This window comes from Pipistrellus kuhlii, unplaced genomic scaffold, assembly GCF_014108245.1.
Source record: "Pipistrellus kuhlii isolate mPipKuh1 unplaced genomic scaffold, mPipKuh1.p scaffold_m20_p_1, whole genome shotgun sequence".
Taxonomy (NCBI): Eukaryota; Metazoa; Chordata; class Mammalia; order Chiroptera; family Vespertilionidae; genus Pipistrellus; species Pipistrellus kuhlii.
This window is the reverse complement of record NW_023425404.1, coordinates 194052934-194071464: the sequence shown is the minus strand read 5'-3', so window position 1 is coordinate 194071464 and position 18531 is coordinate 194052934. Positions and strand designations below refer to the sequence as shown.

Sequence of the window (18531 nt, the reverse complement as noted above, 5' to 3'; positions counted from 1 at the left end):
AGGAAAAGGAAATGAAAATAGTTATGCTACACATGTCTAGGGCCCTGTAAAGGCACCTGGCTAGGGTGGCAGTGCAGCGGGAAAGCCTCAGAGGCCAGGCTGGCCCCGGGGCTGCCTCAGGTTCCGGATCTCAGGGCATTCAAGCCAGCTCTGGCCCTGGGGCGGGTCAGAGAGAAACTGCCACAATCCGGTCAGATTGAATCCCTTTGAGTCATTTTCCCTGGAAGTCTCCAGCCAGCCCAGAAGAATTGGCCCTGGCAGGGGGTGCGGGAGAGAGAGCAGAGGGGTAGGGGCGCTGCCTGGCCTCCCCCGTTCTGTTCTCAGGACTCACTCCACATCCGAAAGGATGGAGCCCAACCCACCCGCTTAGAACGCAGCTATAACCAACTGCGGGTTTAGAAGAGGAAAAATCACTTCCCTGCCCCCAAATCAGTAGTGGCGACCTCTGGAAAGAGGTAAGGAGGAGAGTCTAACATTATCGGAAATGTTCTTCCTACCAAAAAGAATAAAATAAAATAAAATAAAATAAATTGCATGCATGAGCAGGAAACTAAAATCGAACCCGGTGAGAAAGAAACAAAGTGACTGCGGGAGCCAGTTGGAAGGTAGCTGGGCTTGGGGACCAGGGTTGCACTTCCCGAGAGCTTTTGCCTTTCCCTCCGCACTTCTGTTTCCAGAAGCGGGAACCGTTTTTTCAAGGCTCCTGGCCACTCTCTGCCCCATCCGGTCCCCAGGGCTGCAGACGCCAGGCCTCCGTCTGAGGGTGTCAAGGCCAAGGGGTCTCGTGGCAAAATAAGGTCGAGGCCCGAGGAGGGCAGGCCGGCCGGCCCGCTGGCTCCCGGCGAAATTGAAAGCAGCGGGCCCGGTGTCTGCGTTTCCCTGCTCAGGCCCCCGCGCCTGCCCTGCGCGTTAACCCTTCCCAGCTCCCAGGCCGGCGGGAGCGAGGGTAGCGGGGCGCGTTTTGCGCGGGCGGACTGGTGGCATCCTGGCGCTCGTTCCCCTACAGAATCCAGTAACATCGAACCCTCCCTCTGCCCATCCTCTGCGCCCATTTTAGCTTTCGGTGCGGATGGAAGGGAGCAGGGCCCTGGAGCAGTGGAAGCGCCTTTTGCACCCGCCGAGGTCGGAGCGCCAGGGACCCTCCCGGGAGCCGCCCGGGGGACCCTCCAGCCTCGCTCGCCCCTCATCGCTTCGGAGTCTCAGCGAAGGTTTTTGCTGGCCTGTTCTCCGAACCAACTGAAGCCGGAATCACGCAGAAAAAAAAATATGTGGAACACGGAAAGTACGGCAGATGCAGGCAGGTGGAGGGGTCGGCGAGTTAGGACGCGGGATGGGAATGGGCCGCAGGTTCAGCTACAGATGCTTCCTGGATTCTGACACCAACGCTCGCGAGGAAAAGGGGAATCCTGGGGACCCGATCCTGATTAGTGGGGTTCATCTTGGGCTCTGGCGAAGTCAAGATTCCCTGAGCTGCACAGATTTTCACCCCTGCTGGGGAGAAGGGAGAGGTGGCCAGCAAGGGGTGTAAATCTGGAGGGGCAGACAGCCTGGGTCCAGGACAGGAGGCTGGGAAATGGAACCCCAGCTATTTCCATGGCCCTGGCTTCCCCAAAGCCAGGCGGGCAGAGAGGGGCTCAGAGAAAATGAGGCGTCCAGGAGGGCATGTTACATGGAAAGTTTATAAATTAAAGGGAAAAAACAGCGAACAGAGCTTCCCAACTTGGCAAATCTTTTAAAAGTGAACAGTCTAGTTGAGTGCACTGTGCCCTTAAGGAGGCGGAAAGCGGCGAGGGTGACAGGATCACCTGTCGCAGGGGCGGGGGACCGGGGCCGGGGCACCGGGGCCGGGGCAGGGCCAGGCCTGCGAATCCTCGGTCAGGACGCAGCGGTGGCGAAGAGGGGACAGGAGGACAGACAAAGGGCCCGGCGGCTGGCCCATTGCGGAGGAGGGCACCGTGGACAGGCTGGTCAGGGATATTCACACTGAATACAAAAATAACCGTCATTTGAGTACAAACAACTGAAAAGTGCTACACTTTGAACCCCCTTTGGAACAAATAAAAAGAAATAGAAGAAACTTCTCTGCGAAGGAAGGGCTCCCAGGGAGCTTCTGGCCTGGAAGAGGAAGGAGGGGGGGGAGGAGGGGGAAGAGGGTGCGCCATGCTCAGAGGCTTCCTTCCTTACATTCAGCGTTCACGGGGCGCCCTCACCCAAGGTCCGATGCCCGGGAGCCAGGGAGGGAGGGAGGGGCCAGAGAACCAAACCCTTCACAGTTCAAACCAACCCCTGGCCCGGGGTTCCTTAGGGGGCCGCCTGGGTGTCGCACCCCCTTTATTACAAACGCAATTTCCAAAAAGAATAGATATGTCGATATACATAGATCGGTAGCATGGATACCATGAACTAGTGTGGCCTAGCGCACGCAGCTCCTGGCGGCAGGGACCTGATCCTCGGGGGACTCAGGCTTACGTGGTGTCCAGGAGTTCTCTCCGCTCTGGGGAAACGGGAACCGCCGTCCCCAGGCAGATACAATCCAAATCCCAATCCAAATCTAAATCCAAGGCTGTGGCGATAATAAATAACGTCTCGGGGCTTCCAGGCAGGTTTAGGGGGGCTAGGGGGAACGGAGACGCCGCAAAGCCCCTAGGCCCCTGGGCGCCTCTGTTCAAACTGGGAAAAGGCGCCCCCTCCGGGCAGACTCAAGTCCCATCGCGGGGGCGCACGTCCAGGATAGCAGATTGGATCCAGGGCTGGATTGCATCCTCCTCTTGCCCCCTCGGTGGGTGTGGGTGCCCCTGGACAGAGCCGGGGAGCCGGGATGGCTCCGGCCGGGCCCCGGGCCGCTCACTGGGTGCCCGCGGCGGCGGCGCAGGGGGACAGCGCCCAGCCGGGCAGGCAGTAGTACGGGTAGTAGTAGGAGGGCTGCAGGGGCAGCAGCGACGGCGGCCGCAGCACCTCGCCCGGCAGGTACTGTCTCTGGTCGTCGCGCACCAGCACCTTGACCGCCACCTTCTTGGCCGCGGGCGCCGAGGCCAGCAGGTCTGCGGCCATCTGGCGGCGCTTGGTCTTGTAGCGGCGGTTCTGGAACCAGATCTTCACCTGCGTCTCCGTGAGCTTCAGCGACGCGGCCAGGTCAGCGCGCTCGGGCCCCGACAGGTAGCGCTGGTGGTTGAAGCGGCGCTCCAGCTCGAAGACCTGCGCGTGCGAGAAGGCGGCCCGCGAGCGCTTCTTGCGCGGCTTCGGGGCCACGGGCCCCTCCTCCTCCTCCTCTTCCTCCTCCTCCGCGCCGCCCGCCGGGCCGCCCCCGCCGCCGCCCGCCTCGCCGCCGCACAGCACGCGGGCGCCTCCCGGGCCCACGCTGTCGTCCTCCGGCCTCGGGCTGCGGTCGCCTTCGGACCCCAGAGGAAACAGAAAGGAGAGAGCGTCAGCGAAGCCGGGGAGTGAGGTTGGGGTGGGGGTGGGGAACGGAAATGTCTTGCGATCCCACTAGGACCGCCGGGAGGGCCTCCGAGCCCGGGTTTGGGTTTGCGGAGACAGTCTCCCTTCCCGCATCTAGGCCTGTCGGGGGCGGCCCAGGGACTCCGCCTCCGCTGTGCCAACGCCCCGCGGGCGGCCCAGATCCAGCTCTCTGCTCTCTCTGGGCCCCAGCCTCCCCTCGGTAACGCGGGGCACTGAGTCTGGTTACCCTCCAAAGCCTTCTGGACTCCGAGAGCCGAGCCCTGGGGCTCTAGACTAGATTATGTTTCCCTCTCTGGATTCACCCGCCTCCCCACACTCACGCTCACACATACACATGTGTTAGCTGAGCCTCAAGCGAAGGCGTGGGGACAAGTTCTGGGGACAGAGGTATCAGAGTCTCCCGCCGCCAACCACCAGAAGGTGTGGCAACGGGCTGCCCCCAGGCCTTGGGCGGACTTCTCCCTCTCTTCGCCAGGAAATTAGACAGAGGCTGGGGTTTGGGGTGGCAAGAGCAGGGTGTCCCTGCCCCGAGTCCTCGGATTCACATCTGACTCTAGTTCGACTCTCCAGCGCACTCTGGCCTCAGCACCCAGCAGAGAGGTATGATGCTCTGGCCACAGCACCCAGCAGAGAGGCCACAGCACCCAGCATAGAGGTATGGCGCTCTGGCCACAGCACCCAGCAGAGAGGTCCAGCGCTCTGGCCTCTGGCAGGCAGGACAGACTTTGCCTGGGGCCTGATCAAGGCCTACAACAGCGTCTACCAGACCTGGGGCAGGCGTGGGGGTCTCTCTGAACCAATGACTTGCCAGAAGCTGAGGAGGCCCCTCTCCCTGCTGCGTCTGGGGTGTCCTACATCAGCCCCGCTGCCTCCAGCTGGCTGCTGGGTTTGCCTCCAGCTCTGGGGTCCTCAGCCCAGAACAGCTTTCCAGGCCCTGGGATCTGAGGAGCTGAACAAACCCTCCTCTCCAAGCCCGGGCTCAGCAGGTCCTGTCCTCTGGCCCGAGGGGAGGTGGCCCTCGCTACCTGGCCTGGCCCTGGGCCCTCCCGCCCGGAGAGTCTCTGCTCTCTCTCTGGGTGAGGGCCAGCGCACTGGCTGTCCTAGATCTCTGGGCCTCTCGCTCTTCCCCCTTCCAACTGATTTGGGATTTGGAGACAGACACGGCCTGCTGAAGGCACTAAAGATGAACTCAAACCCAGTGGTTCCCTCCAGCCCTGTCCGGAGGACATCTCGGGCCTCGTCCCAGGATGGCAGGATGCTCTGGTTTTCTCGGGCTTCCTTCCCGGAGGGTTAGGGCTGCCCACGCCCGAGCGCAGAGCTTGGGGTCCAGATCCGACCCCCGGGCCCCGGATCAGCCCCCAGGTCCCAAGGCAGGGTGCTCGCGGCAGGCAGGCCCTCCCCACTCGGCAAGGCTGACCTTCTCGCCCAGCCCCTCAGCACGGCCCCCTTCCCCGGGAGAAGCCTCGGCGAACCTGAGACGCTGGCGGACATCTCGCTGTCGCTCCGGCCCGCGGCTTCCTCCTCCAGGTCCTTGGCGGCGGGCAGCTCGCAGCCCGCCTGGACGAGGCCCAGGGTCCCTCCCGCACGGCCGGCCCGACCGGCCGCGGGCGCGTCCGCGCAGCGCCGCCCGCCGCCCTCGTGGTCCTCGCTCAGCGCCGAGTCCGAGTCCCAGGCGCCCGGGCTCTCCGCGGTGCGCCCTGCCGCTGCCGCCGTCCTCGGCCCGGCGGGCGACGCCAGCAGCGGGTCCTCGGCGGCCCCCAGCGCGCCCGCGTCCTTCTCCCCAAAGAGCCGCCAGCAGCAGACGGCGGGCGCCCCGGCCACCGCTCCCGGGGCGCCCCCGGGGGCCCGGCGCCCCTCGGGCGGCGCGGGGAGCCCGCCGCGCTCCTCCTTCTTGTTGAGGATCGCCTGGATGGAGAAGGGCGTCAAGGTGCTGGCGCCGCGCACGGCCATCTGCGCCGCGGGCCGGGGCGGCCGGCCGGCCGGGCGGCCGGGGAGCGGGGCAGCTCCGAGCTGGACGGAACTTTCGCGCGGGGCCCCCGCAGCCCACTCCCGCGCTATCGGTCCAGGAGCCCGCGCCCTGCTCTGGCCTGGGATCAGCGCCGACCCTCACCCCTACTTCCGAGTTTTCCCTACCCCGCCCGCCCGGAGACCCCCTCCCTCCCTCCCTCCCTCCCGATCTAGAGCCAGACGCCCTTCTTTCGCAGCTCAGCTGAATTATCTCATCGCCTAGCGCTCCGAGGGGAGGAGCGGGCCGGGGTCGGCCCCTCGGAGGGCATTTGGGGGGGAGGATCCGCGGGGGCCCCTCGGGCGGCTGCTGCCGTCCCCTCCTAAGCGCCTCCGGAGCGCACGACCCAGAGTCCCTTTTCCTCGGAGCCTCGGTCTCTTGCCCGCCTTGCAGGGCTTCGCTCCCGGCTCGTCCTCTCCCTTCCCCGCTGCCGGAGCCCACCCCCGGCGGCAGGCAGCGGTGGCGGCGGCGGCCGCGAGACTGCGAGAGGCGCGGGGCACCTTTTCCCCCCCTGCCTGGGTTTTATCTGTTTCTTCTCCCTTTTCTTCCCCCGCGTTCCTGCGGACCCCCCTCCCGCGCGGGTGTCATTCCTCACCGCTGAGTGACAGCCGCAGGCCACGCCCCCGCGGTGGGCGGTGCCGGGCGCTCCCGGCCGCTCATTGGCTGGCTCCGGCGGGGAGACGTCCGCCGAAACGGACAAAACTGGGCGCGTTGCGAGCAGAAAGTCAGGGTCTGGCTTAACCCCTTTCCTCCCAAGTGTGGTTCGCGAAGCATCTTCCAGCGGCGAGGAGGCCGCAGAGCCGCCGCTCGAGAACCCGCGGGGCTTACCTTGGTGGATGCACCCACCTTTTCCCGCGTTTTGATGCAGCGCCGTGTTTAGCGGAGTCATAGCCCAGGCGGCATTCCAAGAGAACGCAGTTCCATATACCGCGCATAGTTTCTGTCCTCTAGGAAGGTGCACAGAGAAGAAAAAAAAAATTGTTTCTTTCGCCCCCTTAGACTTTCGCGGCTCTTCCCTGCTAATTCTTTTCGCTGAAATAATCAGTTCATGAAAATCATTGTTATTTTTCTTTCCCGGCCGTATTTGATTTGATTCGATTGCTGTGTAGAGGAATTGATTGAAAAGGGGGGAAAAGTTAGAACTAAAATCAGGCGAGACATTGGAAGGCAAGTTTAGGAGAGTTTCTGGAAATTTCGTGATTATTCCCTGCACTGCCAATGCTGAGTTTAATTGGAGTTAAATTTTGCACCAGGAAGAAGAAAAAGGAGAAACTTTCCATTTGTTCTTTAAATATTCTGTTACTTGTGAGTTGAATGAGATTAGAAGATATGTATTTGTTTAAAAAGAATTTCTAGGAATTACCATAGAAATGATCCTGGACTGGCATTAAATGCTCTTCAAATAAAATAAGTAACATTGTTTTTCTGTACAAGAAGGAGCCGAGTTAAGAAACACAAATATTGTGGGTATATAAAAACATTTGTTACTAATTCTTGTTGTTTATTTTTAAATAAAAAAATTTTTTTTTTGCACCAGTAAAATGCTTTACTGTCTTCCATAAATTTTGCCAGAGGTTTAACTTAACACCAAATACACAGCGGGAGCCATTACATACATTGAAGGAAGTGTGATGTTAAGGTAGTGAAGTGTGGGGTCTGGTGTTTTTGGTGTCACTAACATAAACAACATTGCCCTTGTTGCTGCGTTCTTTTCGGTGGCTCCCCATGGGAACCCACCGCAGGACGGAACACACCCACTGTCCCATTCTCAGGCTCAGCGGGGGCTCCGCAGCATGTCCACTTCTCAGCGCCTCAGCCACAGGATGCTTGCTGCATCCCAAATATGCTACAGAGCGGATCCTGTCTGGATTCGATGCGGAAGAACCTCACACTTGCAGAGGTCATTGCCCTCTGTAGATCTTCACCAGGACATCAGGTTGGGAGAGAAAGGTGGTGTAAATGTGGTGTCAGGATCCACCGAATGTCTTCTGGGCTTCAAAAGAAAGCGTGTCCTTGCTTTTCTCTCTAGACCTTTATTTATCCTCTAAATAAATCATCTCTCCCTTGCCGCCCTAGGCAATGTGTTGCTATTCTCTGGGGTCCAGTGGAGGAGGAGGTGGACCCAGGGTGCCCAGAGGGTGAGAGGTGCGGGTGTGACCTGGGTGTCGCAGTCAGCTCTCCTTTATCCTTCTGCGGGGTTAGGACATGGTATGGGCACCGAATACAGACACTCAGACAGGCAGAGAAGCTTTGGGGTTTAATAACTGAGACTGAGAGTAAGCGTGGGGCTATCCAAAGACTTACTTAGCTCTCCTCTACTTTTTAAAGACAACCTCCTAACACCATCCCAAATCCAAGTAGGATATACCCTCACCGCTGACACAGGCTCGGGCAGAGGCGTTCAGAGCGTGGAGAGCTGTGGCTGCGGACTTTGTGGGCTTCGGGTGTGAGACTGGCGGCCTCCCGAGTCTGCAGGAGGAGCGCCGCCCGGAGCTCTGTCCCAGAGGCGCGGCCCCGAACCGTTAGGGCCGGAGCTTGGCTGCGGGCAGGCCGGGAGGCGGGTGCTGGCCGCGGGTAAACACCAGGCTCTGAAGCCGCTGGGGTGGAGAAGGCAAAGCCTTTGGGGGACAGTGGGCGAAGGTGGTGGGATGCAAAGAAATTTATTTCCCCGGGTACGCGCAGAGGCAGGGCCAGCGAGTGGCTGGGGAGGGGTGCGCGGCGAAGTCTCCGCAGCTCCGCAAATCGACGGGGATCGGAAGCTTCCGCGCCGGCCGGCGGGCCGGAACCGGCTTGCAGCTCACCCAGGGCGGTCTGCTCCGGCGTGGCTCCCGGCCCCGCGGCTGCAGGACGGCGCCTGCAGGGCGGTCGGTGCCGCGCTCAGGCCTGGGAATCCGCGGAACCGGAGATGGGAACCCCGAGTCACCCACGCACAGAAGGCGATCGGTTCGCCCCGCGCGCTGCCTTCCACCGCCTGGCTCTAACCTTATCCCCCCGCAGCGCCCCTCTCCCTGACTCCGCAGCTCGGTTCCTGCGCGCCCCCAACAGCCCAGGTCCCCGCGCTGCTGGGCGGGGAGGTTTCCCGGGTCGCGTGCGGAGTGCGGGATGCGGGTGTGAGAGCCCAGGGGACGGAGATGGGGAAACGCGGCTCTCGGGCCCGGCCCACCAGGGGCCCCCGCGCGCTGGGTCCCTGCCGCCCATCACCCCTGCCCTCAGCCCTCCTTCGTCTTGGGGGGGTGGGGGGGGGAGGAGCTGTTTTCTGTGCCCGCGATGGACCGAGGGCACACGCCCGGGCTGCGATGCAACAGGAGACCGCGCTGGGCTTCTCCGTGACGCTGATGACCTGGACTGAAGACATTGGCCTTTTCTGGGCCGCAGTTTCTAGTCTTTTAAACCAAGGGCTTTGACTTGGTGCCCTCTGAGGCCGAGGCGCCGCTGAACTGCTGGAGCTGGTGTGTGTGTGTGTGTGTGTGTGTGTGTGTGTGTGTGTGTGTGTGTAGGAGGCTCGGGTGCAGGCTCTCAGGCCAGGTCCAGGCAGAGGCTGAACCGGGGTCCCCTGGTCCCCACCTGCAGGCTCCTGAGGGTGCTCCAAGCATCCCCAGCGCCAAGCAGCTGGCCACCTTCCAGCCAGCAAACACCAACCAACTCCCTAGATCCCAAGTCCTCCGTCTCCAGACTCCAGGGTTTTTCACACACGTGGCCCCGTGGCCCCGGTATACCTGACTGCACAGGGAAGCATGGCTCTGGGTCAGAGTAGTTTTCTATTTACACAGATGCTGTTCACCAGCAAGGTTCCAGGGGCCCCAGCCTATTGTTTTTATTTATTTATTTGTTTGTTTGTTATTTTTAAAATGTATTTTTATTGCTTTCAGAAAGGAAGGGAGAGGGACAGAGAGAGAGAGAGAAACATCAACAATGAGAGAGAATCATTGATGGGCTGCCTCCTGGACAGCCCACACTGGGAACAGAGCCTGCAACCAGAGCATGTGCCCTGACCAGGAATGGAACTATGACCTCCTGGTCACAGGTTGACACTCAACCACTGAGCCACCATGGCCAGGCCTATGGTTTTGTTGAATCTACACAACCTTGAGGGTGTGGGGAGTAGAACACATTATTATCCCCACTTTACAGATGAGGAAACAGAATCATGTAGTTTAAATGACCTGACCGGCAGTAAATAGCTCAATCAGGATTCAGACCGGTCTAATGTACAATCCTGTTGGGTATCCTAACCAGTTGTGTTTTTTTTTTCCTATGAACCTTCAGGTTTATTCTCATCAAGTGTTTCTTATTGTCTTCCTGGCCCATTTCAATGGACTTCTTCATCAGAAAAGGAGCCTGGAATTTAAGGAAATCGAAGAAAGAATTCGGGCAGGCAAATGTAATGATTTTTCTGGTTTGTGCATTTGAAAATGAAGGACGCCAGAAGCCCATGCATCTGGACGTAAGGTTTGTTATACCGAAAGAAAGAAAACCCCACCATTATTACTATAATCAATGAAAGGAACCATGTGTAAAGGGAAACAGCTGATTGGGTTCGGAAATACGCGGACCTGGGCTCTGCTGGAGGATGCAGTGATAAGAACCTCACGGAAGACGTTTCCTCTTCGGAGCTTTAGTTTTCTTACCTGTAAAAAGCCCATGTTGGAGGTGGCAGCTCACGTTTAAAGAAAGTGAAGCACGGCCTCGCGAACCCGCCTGGGTACAGTGGAGGACGAGCGCCACCTAGCGGGAACCCTTGCGGGATGTGTGGCGTACCGATCTACTGAAACACCGAAAAGAAAAGTGTTGCTTTCACAAAACGGAATGTTTTTCGCTGTGAATTGTCTCCACAGCCTCACGTTATGAGCAACCTAATAACGGAGGTGTTCCTTTGAAAAGACTCATGCAGACACAGTCCGAACCCCACTGAAAACTCACCTCACTAAAAGGCAGGGCTAGGTAGGGGATCAGCTGGAGAATCGAGGTAGTTGCAGAGACCTGACCTATCACAGCATCCTTGATTCCTCTGTGCAGACTCCTCGGGCTGCCTCTGTGAGTGCCCCACACAGGCTCTGACTGGATGCTGATTTAGGGCACGTGTATTCTGTATGCTTCCTTGGAGTCGTGGGAATGTTTTTAAGTTCTTCAGAAACGAATAGCTTCATGAGACTAATTGGGGTATTTCACCCTAATCCTCAGAAAGTGCAGGCATTGCCGAGACCGGTTTGGCTCAGTGGATAGAGCTTCGGCCTGCGGACTGAAAGGTCCCGGGTTCGATTCCGGACAAGGGCATGTACCTTGGTTGCGGGCACATCCCCGGTGGGGGGTGTGCAAGAGGCGGCTGGTCGATGTTTCTCTCTCATCGACATTTCTAACTCTCTATCCCTCTCAATTCCTCTCTGTGTAAAATCAATAAAATATATATTAAAGAAAGAAAAGAAAGAAAGGAAGAAAGGAAGAAAAGAAAGAAAGAAAGAAAGGAAGGAAGGAAGGAAGGAAGGAAGGAAGGAAGGAAGGAAGGAAGGAAGGAAGGAAGGAAGGAAGGAAGGAAGAAAGAAAGAAAGAAAGAAAGAAAGAAAGAAAGAAAGAAAGAAAGAAAGAAAGAAAGAAAGAAAGAAAGAAAGAAAGTGCAGGCATTACAGACAAGCCCTTGGTGTCCCTCCAGTTTTAGTTTCTCATTTGGGGTGTAGATGGTGCTATTTCATTTTTTTAGCTTTTGTGGGACAAGGTTAGGAGGAGAAAGTTTCAGTGGATAAACAGGAAGATGATATGTCTGATGGCTTGTGTTGAGTTTGAGATGCTTATAATTTTTTTTAAAAAAGCCTTCTGATTTTATTACCTTTCTGAGTCTAAGTAATTATACGGGGGACTCTCAAGGTGTTATGCCAGGTTCTCCTTGAAAATTTTCCCCACTCATTTTTCTTTCTCTATTCTCTCCCTTTCACTCATTTAATATTCAACAGATTTTTTCCTAGTGCCTACTATGTCTCAGATGATATTCTAGGCTCGGAGGTTCAAGGTTCCCTAAAACACTACTCTCCATAGGCTAACATTTCAGTGGTGGAGTGCCATCAATAAATAAATGCTTGCACAACTGCTTGAATATCAACCTATGAACCAGGAGGTCATGATTCAATTCTCAGTCAGGGCATATGTTTGAGTTGCAGGCTTGGTACCCAGTGTGGGACGTGCAGGAGGAAGCCAATGAGATTCTCTGTCATCATTGATGTTTCTGTCTCTCTCTCCCCCTCTACCTTCCTCTCTGAAATCAATAAAAATATATTTAAAAATTGCTCTTAAATAAAGGAATAAATGCTTAAGTACCACAACAAACAAAACATCAGACAATGTAAGGGCTATAAAAAAACACAGTGGTTGGGAGAGGTGATTTGGGGCTATTTTTGATGGAGTGAGATGGGAAGCAGAAGGAATATAAAGGAAGAAATGCTTAGACAGAGGGAAGAACTAGAACAAAGGACAAGTAGTGGGAACAATTAAAGTGTGTTCAAGGACCCAAGGGGGCGCTCCGTGGGGCTAGAATGGGCAGAGTGGCCAGAGTTGGGGTCCCAACTGGAGGCAACTGGAGGCCAGCCTGTGCAGCCTTCATAAGGCACAGAAAGGAGAAGCCATAGGAAGATTCTAAGCAAGGAGTTAACTGAATATGATCTGCATCTGAAAAAGATCATCACTCTGGCTGAGGTGCGGAAAGGCTGGGGGTAGCAAAGAGAGAATTGTGGAAATCTGATAGAAGTTACTGAGTCCAAGCCAGAGATGATGGTGGCTTCTGTTAGGTGGTGCTGAAGATGGAGGGAAGGGCGGGGCATGGCATTGATTTGGGTGGTATTTATCATTTATGTTTTTGAATTGTGGTAAAATATACATAACATAAACTTTACTCCTTTTGAGTATGCTGTTCAGTGTTGTGAAGTACATTCACTGTGCTGTGTAACCACCACCACCATCCTCCTCTAGAACTTTTCTTGCGAGAGCAAAACACGTTAAACTGCACCCATGAAAAGATGACAGTGCTGGCTGGAGTGGGAGCCTGAGTATCAGGGATGTTAGTTAGAAAGAGAGTGGTCATAGGTTTGGGAACTTAGTCAAGACTTGGTGCTGCCCTAGCCAGTTTGGCTCAGTGGATAGAGCATTGGCCTGCAGACTGAAGGGTCCCAGGTTCGATTCTGGTCAAGGGCACATGCTTGGGTTTCAGGCTCGATCCCCAATAGAAGGTGTGCAGGAGACAGCCAATCAATGATTCTCTTTCATCGTTGATGTTTTTTTTCTCTCTCTACCTCTCTTCCTTTCTCTCTGAAATCAATAAGAATATAAATAAATAAATAAATAAATACACTGTCTTAAAAAAAAAAAAAGACTTCTGAGGTGTTCAGGTTATTTGTGACACTCAAGTCCAGGGTGATGGCCATGGGTGCAGGCCTTGATTACTGGAGGTGCCCTTCTGCCTTATTCTTCCAATTCCTCAAACAGCCCATCCAACCTATGATATTCCTGTGAACACCTCCCCCCACACCCTTGGCTCCCGTTTCTCCTACCTACGTGCCATCTGTTTTGTTCCTCACTGTGGAGATCCCACTGACCCACAGGTCTGGCAAAGGACATGGAAATAAGAAAATATACTATTTTTTAAAAGATACTGTTCTTCACAGCCAGGCCCAGCTCATCATTCTGCATCGTTCTGCATCTTTCTGAGATTCTCTCACCCCACCTGCTGCGACCTTTCCCCCTGAAATCTGGGAAGCCCAACTAGCCCTCTTTGTCTTTAATTAAATCAATTCATGGGGCAAGTTGCCACCTGGTGATTGTGAGAATAAACATCATCTTTTCTGTCCAAGAACAGGTTAAACAGTCGCCATTTTGGACTGTGTGACTTGGCAGCCACCATATTGGCTACATGGCTTGGAGCTCCCTTGGGGGAGCAAAGGCCAACCGCTCCCTTTGAATTAGCCAATCACAAAATAACTGTGTGTCTGAGCTCCAATCAAGAGCAAAGAACAGGTCACGTGCATCAGGGGTTATAAATCCCTAGTAGACCGCCTGCTTAGTGTGTGCGCGCTTCCAGACCATGTTTGTGCACCCTCCTACGTAGAAGTAAAAATATTTGCCTTGCTGCCTGGCTCCCAAGTATGGTTTGTGTTCTACCAGGACCCCTGGCTTGGGGAGCTAGCCTTATTTCCAGCAGTGATGATAGACAAAGATGTATCCTTGGGAAGTCTTAACATAGCACTTTATATACTACTGCCATTCATAGACCTCTTCACACAGCTTGTCATCTCTGCATATTCACCTAGGTCACTCTTTACTTAATACCTTTATGTAAATGTTTGTAACCTAGACCACCAACTTACAGCATACACAAAAATAAATGAAAAATGGATAAAAGTCTTAAACGTAAGATGGGAAACCGAAAAATCTTAGAGGAATCCACAGGCAGCGAAAGTTCAGACATATGCCAAAACAATATCTTCACCAATACAGCTCCTAGGACAATGAAAACTTAATAGAAAATAAACAAATGGGACTGCATAAAAATAAAAAGTTTTGCACCGCAAAAGAAACCATCAACAAAACAATAAAATTTTTAAAAAGCCCACTTCATGGGGGAACATATTTTCCCATGTTATCTCCGATAAGTGTTTAATCTTCAATATTTACAGGGAACTCATACAACTTGACAAAAGTAAGATAAACAATTCAATTCAATAAAAAAAGGAGGGGCAATGGACCTACTATAAATATATACTTTTCAAAAGAGGACATATGAAAACATGCTCAAAGTCACTAATCATCTGAGAGATGCAAATCAAAACAACAAAGTGGTACCATCTTATACCTGTCAGAATGGCTATCATCCACAAATCAACAAATGATAAGGCTGGTGAGGATGCGGAGAAAAAGGAACCCTCATGCTGGTGGGAATGCAGCCACTGTGAACAGTATGGAGTTTCCTCAAAAAACTAAAAATGGAACACCCATTTGATCCAGTGATCCCACTTCTAGGAATATATCCCAAGAAACTAGAAACACCAATCAGAAAGAATATATGCACCACTGTGTTCATAGCAGAACAATTTACAATGGCTAAGATTGGGAAACAGCCTAAGTGCCCATCAGCAGATGAGTGGATTAGAAAACTGTGGTACATGCCAAAACTGGTTTGGTTCAGTGAATAGAGCGTCAGCCTGTGGACTGAAAGATCCCGGGTTCGATTCCGGTCAAGGGCATGTCCTTGGTTACAGGCACATCCCCAGTAGGGGGTGTACAAGAGGCAGCTCATGGATGATTCTCTCCCATAGATGTTTCTAACTCTCTATCCCTCTCTCTTCCTCTCTGTAAAACATCAATAAAATATATTTAAAAAAGAAAAGAAAAAAAAAGAAAAAAAAATAAAAAAGAAAAGAAAACTGGGGTACATCTACACAATGGAATACTACGCTGCTGTGAAAAAGAAGGAACTCTTACCATTTTCAACAGCATGGATAGACCTGGAGAGCATTTTGCTAAGTGAAATAAGTCAGTCAGAGAAAGATAAATGTCACATGATCTCACTCGTAAACTGATGAACAAAAACAGATCCAGAGATAGAGAAGTATTAACCAGACCATCAAACCTCACAGGGAAAGCAGAGGAGAGTAAGGAAAGAGGAAGAGATCAACCAAAGAACTTGTATGCATGCATATATGCCTAACCAATGGACACAGACACTAGGGGGTGAAGGCACAAGCAGGGGGTGGGTGGGCAATGGAGTGATAAGGGATAAGGACATGTATGTAATACCTTAATCAATAAAGAATTAAAAAATGATAGTTGGTGAGCTTTAAACACCATATTTTCAAAAGAAACTTCATATAAATACATAAAAATAATATAAGTATATTTACATGTAAATATATAAACAAATGGAACACCTTCCACCATATATCTTACCCATATAATATGCATTTTTAAAACTTAGATTTTTTTTTTTTTTTATTGATTTCAGAGAGGAATGGAGAGGGAGAGACAGAAACATCAAAGCTGAGAGAAAATCATTGATTGGCATGGCCCCTACTGGGGATTGAGCCTGCAACCCAGGCATGTGCTCTGAGTGGGAATCAAATCATGACTTCCTGGTTCATAGGTCAATGCTCAATCACTGAGCCACTTCACCAACTCATATATATAAAACTATAGGCCCAGTGCACACAATTTGTGCACTTATGGGGGGTCCCTAAGCCCAGCCTGCACTCTCTCACAGTTTGGGAGCCATTAGGGGATGTCCAATTGACGGCTTAGGCCTGCTCCCCATAGGGAATGGGCCTTAGCTATCAGTCGGACATCCTTAGCTGCTGTGGAGGTGGGAGAGGCTCCCAACATGGCCACTGCTCTCACCAGCGTGAGCCTGGCTTCTGGCAGAGAGAGGCTCCCCCTGTGGAAGTGCATTGAACACCAGGGGGCAGCTCCTGCATTGAGCGTCTGCCCCCTGGTGGTCAGTGTGCATCATAGCAACCAATCATTCCACCATTCAGTCAATTTTTATAGTAGCTTTTTATCGGGTCTAGTAATAATTAATGTCGTTTTTAAACATTCGTAAAATCTTGCTTGGTGTTGACTTATATTGACATAACCTTCAAACACGTGGTATCTACAGAACGTGTGAAGTGCAATTAACAAGTTTTGCTTGAAAAAGTTTGTGTTTGGTTTGGTTTTTGTTGCAAAACTAGGGCTAAGAAGATGGCGGATGAAGAGCATATTCGGCACTGCATGCTTTACGAGTTCCAATTAGGAAGAAAAGCAAGTGAGGCTGCAAAAAACATCTGTTGTGCTCTAGGTCAAGATACAGTTAGCGCCAGAAAATGCCAGCATTGGTTTGAGAAATTTCGCGAGGGAAATTTTTTGTTAGATGACAAGAGTGGTCGAGGCCGTGTGTCCAATTTTGATCAAGAAGCTCTTCAAGCTCTTTTGGTGCAAAATCCTCAAATTACCCAACAAGAGCTTGCGACAACTTTAAATTGTTCACAAAAAACAATTTCCAATCAATTGCGTGCACTTGGCAAAGTCCAAAAGTTTGGAAAATGGGTTCCTCATGAGTTGACCGACAACAACCGTAATCAAAGAGTCACAATTTGCAGTTGGCTCCTCTCTCGTCAAAACCGTTTGCCGTTTTTAGAGCAAATAGTTACCGGAGATGAAGAATGGGTGCTGTATGTTAATTTGAAAAGGCGGCCTCAATGGTTGGACAAAAATGAGGCTCCGCAGCCCATGCCAAAACCTGACTTGCATGCGAAAAAAGTGATGTTGTGTGTTTGGTGGAATTTTAAAGGAATTCTTCATTATGAACTTTTACCATCTAACCAAACCATTACAAGTGCAGTGTATAGCGCCCAATTGGAAAGGTTAGCCCAAGCTTTAAGAGAAAAAGAACCCGCGCTGATTAATCGGAAGGCCGTAATTCTTCACCACGATAACGCACGAACGCATACTGCAAGAATCACTGCTGAAAAACTGCGCCAGTTGGAATGGGAAGTTCTCCCTCAACCTGCATATTCTCCTGATATTGCCCCTTCCGATTACCATTTGTTTTGTTCTTTGCAAAACTTTCTTCTTGGAAAAAAATTTAATAATGAAGAATGCCTCAAAAATGCATTGACCGAATTTTTTGCATCAAAATCACAAGAATTTTACAACAGAGGGATTAAAATGCTTCCTGAGCGTTGGGCACAAGTAGTAGAAAACAACGGCAACTATATTGTTGATTAAATTTTGTTGTATTGTTTAAATAAATTCGATTTAAAAAAGTATTAGAAACGACATTAATTATTACTAGACCTAATATTATATAGGATGCTGATAAAACAGTGTTATAATAGTAAGCTAAGGAGATATAGCGGAATGCTGAAGCAGGGGCCTGAAGTGCTCTCTATTAAAAAGACTGATAAGGGCTAGAGAGATATTACCACACTCTAGCGTCCTCCTGAGTCTTTCTGACGTAACCAGAAAGACAAGAAAGGAATTGACCCCATAGAAATGTGCATGTAAGTTCACCAAAAGACACATGCCAGAATGTTCATGGCCTGACCTTCTAGTTCCCAAAAACCTGGAACCTTCTCCAAGGCTCATTAAACGCAGAATGGATAAGTCAGGTGTGACCTGTTCACAGCATAAGCTGTTACACAGCCATGAGAATGAACAAGCTACTGCTACAGACAGCCACATGGACGAATCTCTCAGGTGATGCTTTCAGTGACTCACTGTGTATCTCCTGTGCCTAGAATGAGCCTGGCACTTGGGATGCTCTTAGCAAATATTTACTGAATAGATGGTCTCATTTTAACCCTGTGAGACCAGCGGGACAGTACAGGGATTTCTATTGACAGAGGAGGAACCTGAGGCATAGAGAGGCCAAGGGAATTATTCAAGGTCACAGTGAACATGGCCACTAGGTCAGGATGCCTAACAGCCTGCTCTGTAGGCCAGGCTGGCTCCCCATCGCCCTCAGGTACACAGCTATTCTCTTAGCCTTTTAGCACAAATCACATAGTTCAGTTTCTTTTGTTGTTGATAAATCATTTTCTGCGGCAGAACTTGGAGATGTTTATTTCCACGATGGGATATTTTGGAAAGGGAAAGGGCCAAAAGGCTGTGCTTTCAGAAAAAGGGGTGTGAGGAGAGGGTGGGGAGAGAGCTCACTGGAGAGATTTATGTCCAGGAACTGCAGCAAGCTGTCATTCTGCCTGAGTAAGTGTGGCTAGGAACAGGAAGGGGAACACAGGATATTGTGGGAGATCTCAGGCTTAATGGAACGTCAAGTGGACAGATGGGACCGAGCTGTCCTGGGAACCGTCAGAGGAAGACGCTTGAGGAGGCTGCGGAGCGATCTCCACACAGACGCAGGTGACTGGGGCTGGGGCGTGGGCTTCCTCTGGATTCAAAGAAGGTTCTCAGCCGAAACCGGTTTGGCTCAGTGGATAGATGTCAGCCTGCGGACTGAAAGGTCCTAGGTTCGATTCCGGTCAAGGGCATGTGTCCTGATTGCGGGCACATCCCCAGTAGAGGGTGTGCAAGAGGCAGCTGATGGATGATTCTCTCTC

The 18531-nt window shown here is 52.4% G+C and overlaps 1 protein-coding gene across 1 annotated transcript; it reads right to left on the bottom strand.

Annotated features, from left to right (window-relative positions):
- Window positions 1-1666: 1666 nt before the first annotated feature.
- NKX3-2 (NK3 homeobox 2) lies at window positions 1667-6101 on the bottom strand. The gene is made up of 2 exons (XM_036426168.2): window positions 4932-6101; window positions 1667-3389 (listed from the first exon to the last, which is right to left on the bottom strand). Exons 1-2 carry the CDS (start codon window positions 5407-5409, stop codon window positions 2845-2847), a joined length of 1023 nt encoding a protein of 340 aa, XP_036282061.1. The 5' UTR covers window positions 5410-6101; the 3' UTR covers window positions 1667-2844.
- Between the last annotated feature and the right edge of the window lie 12430 nt (window positions 6102-18531).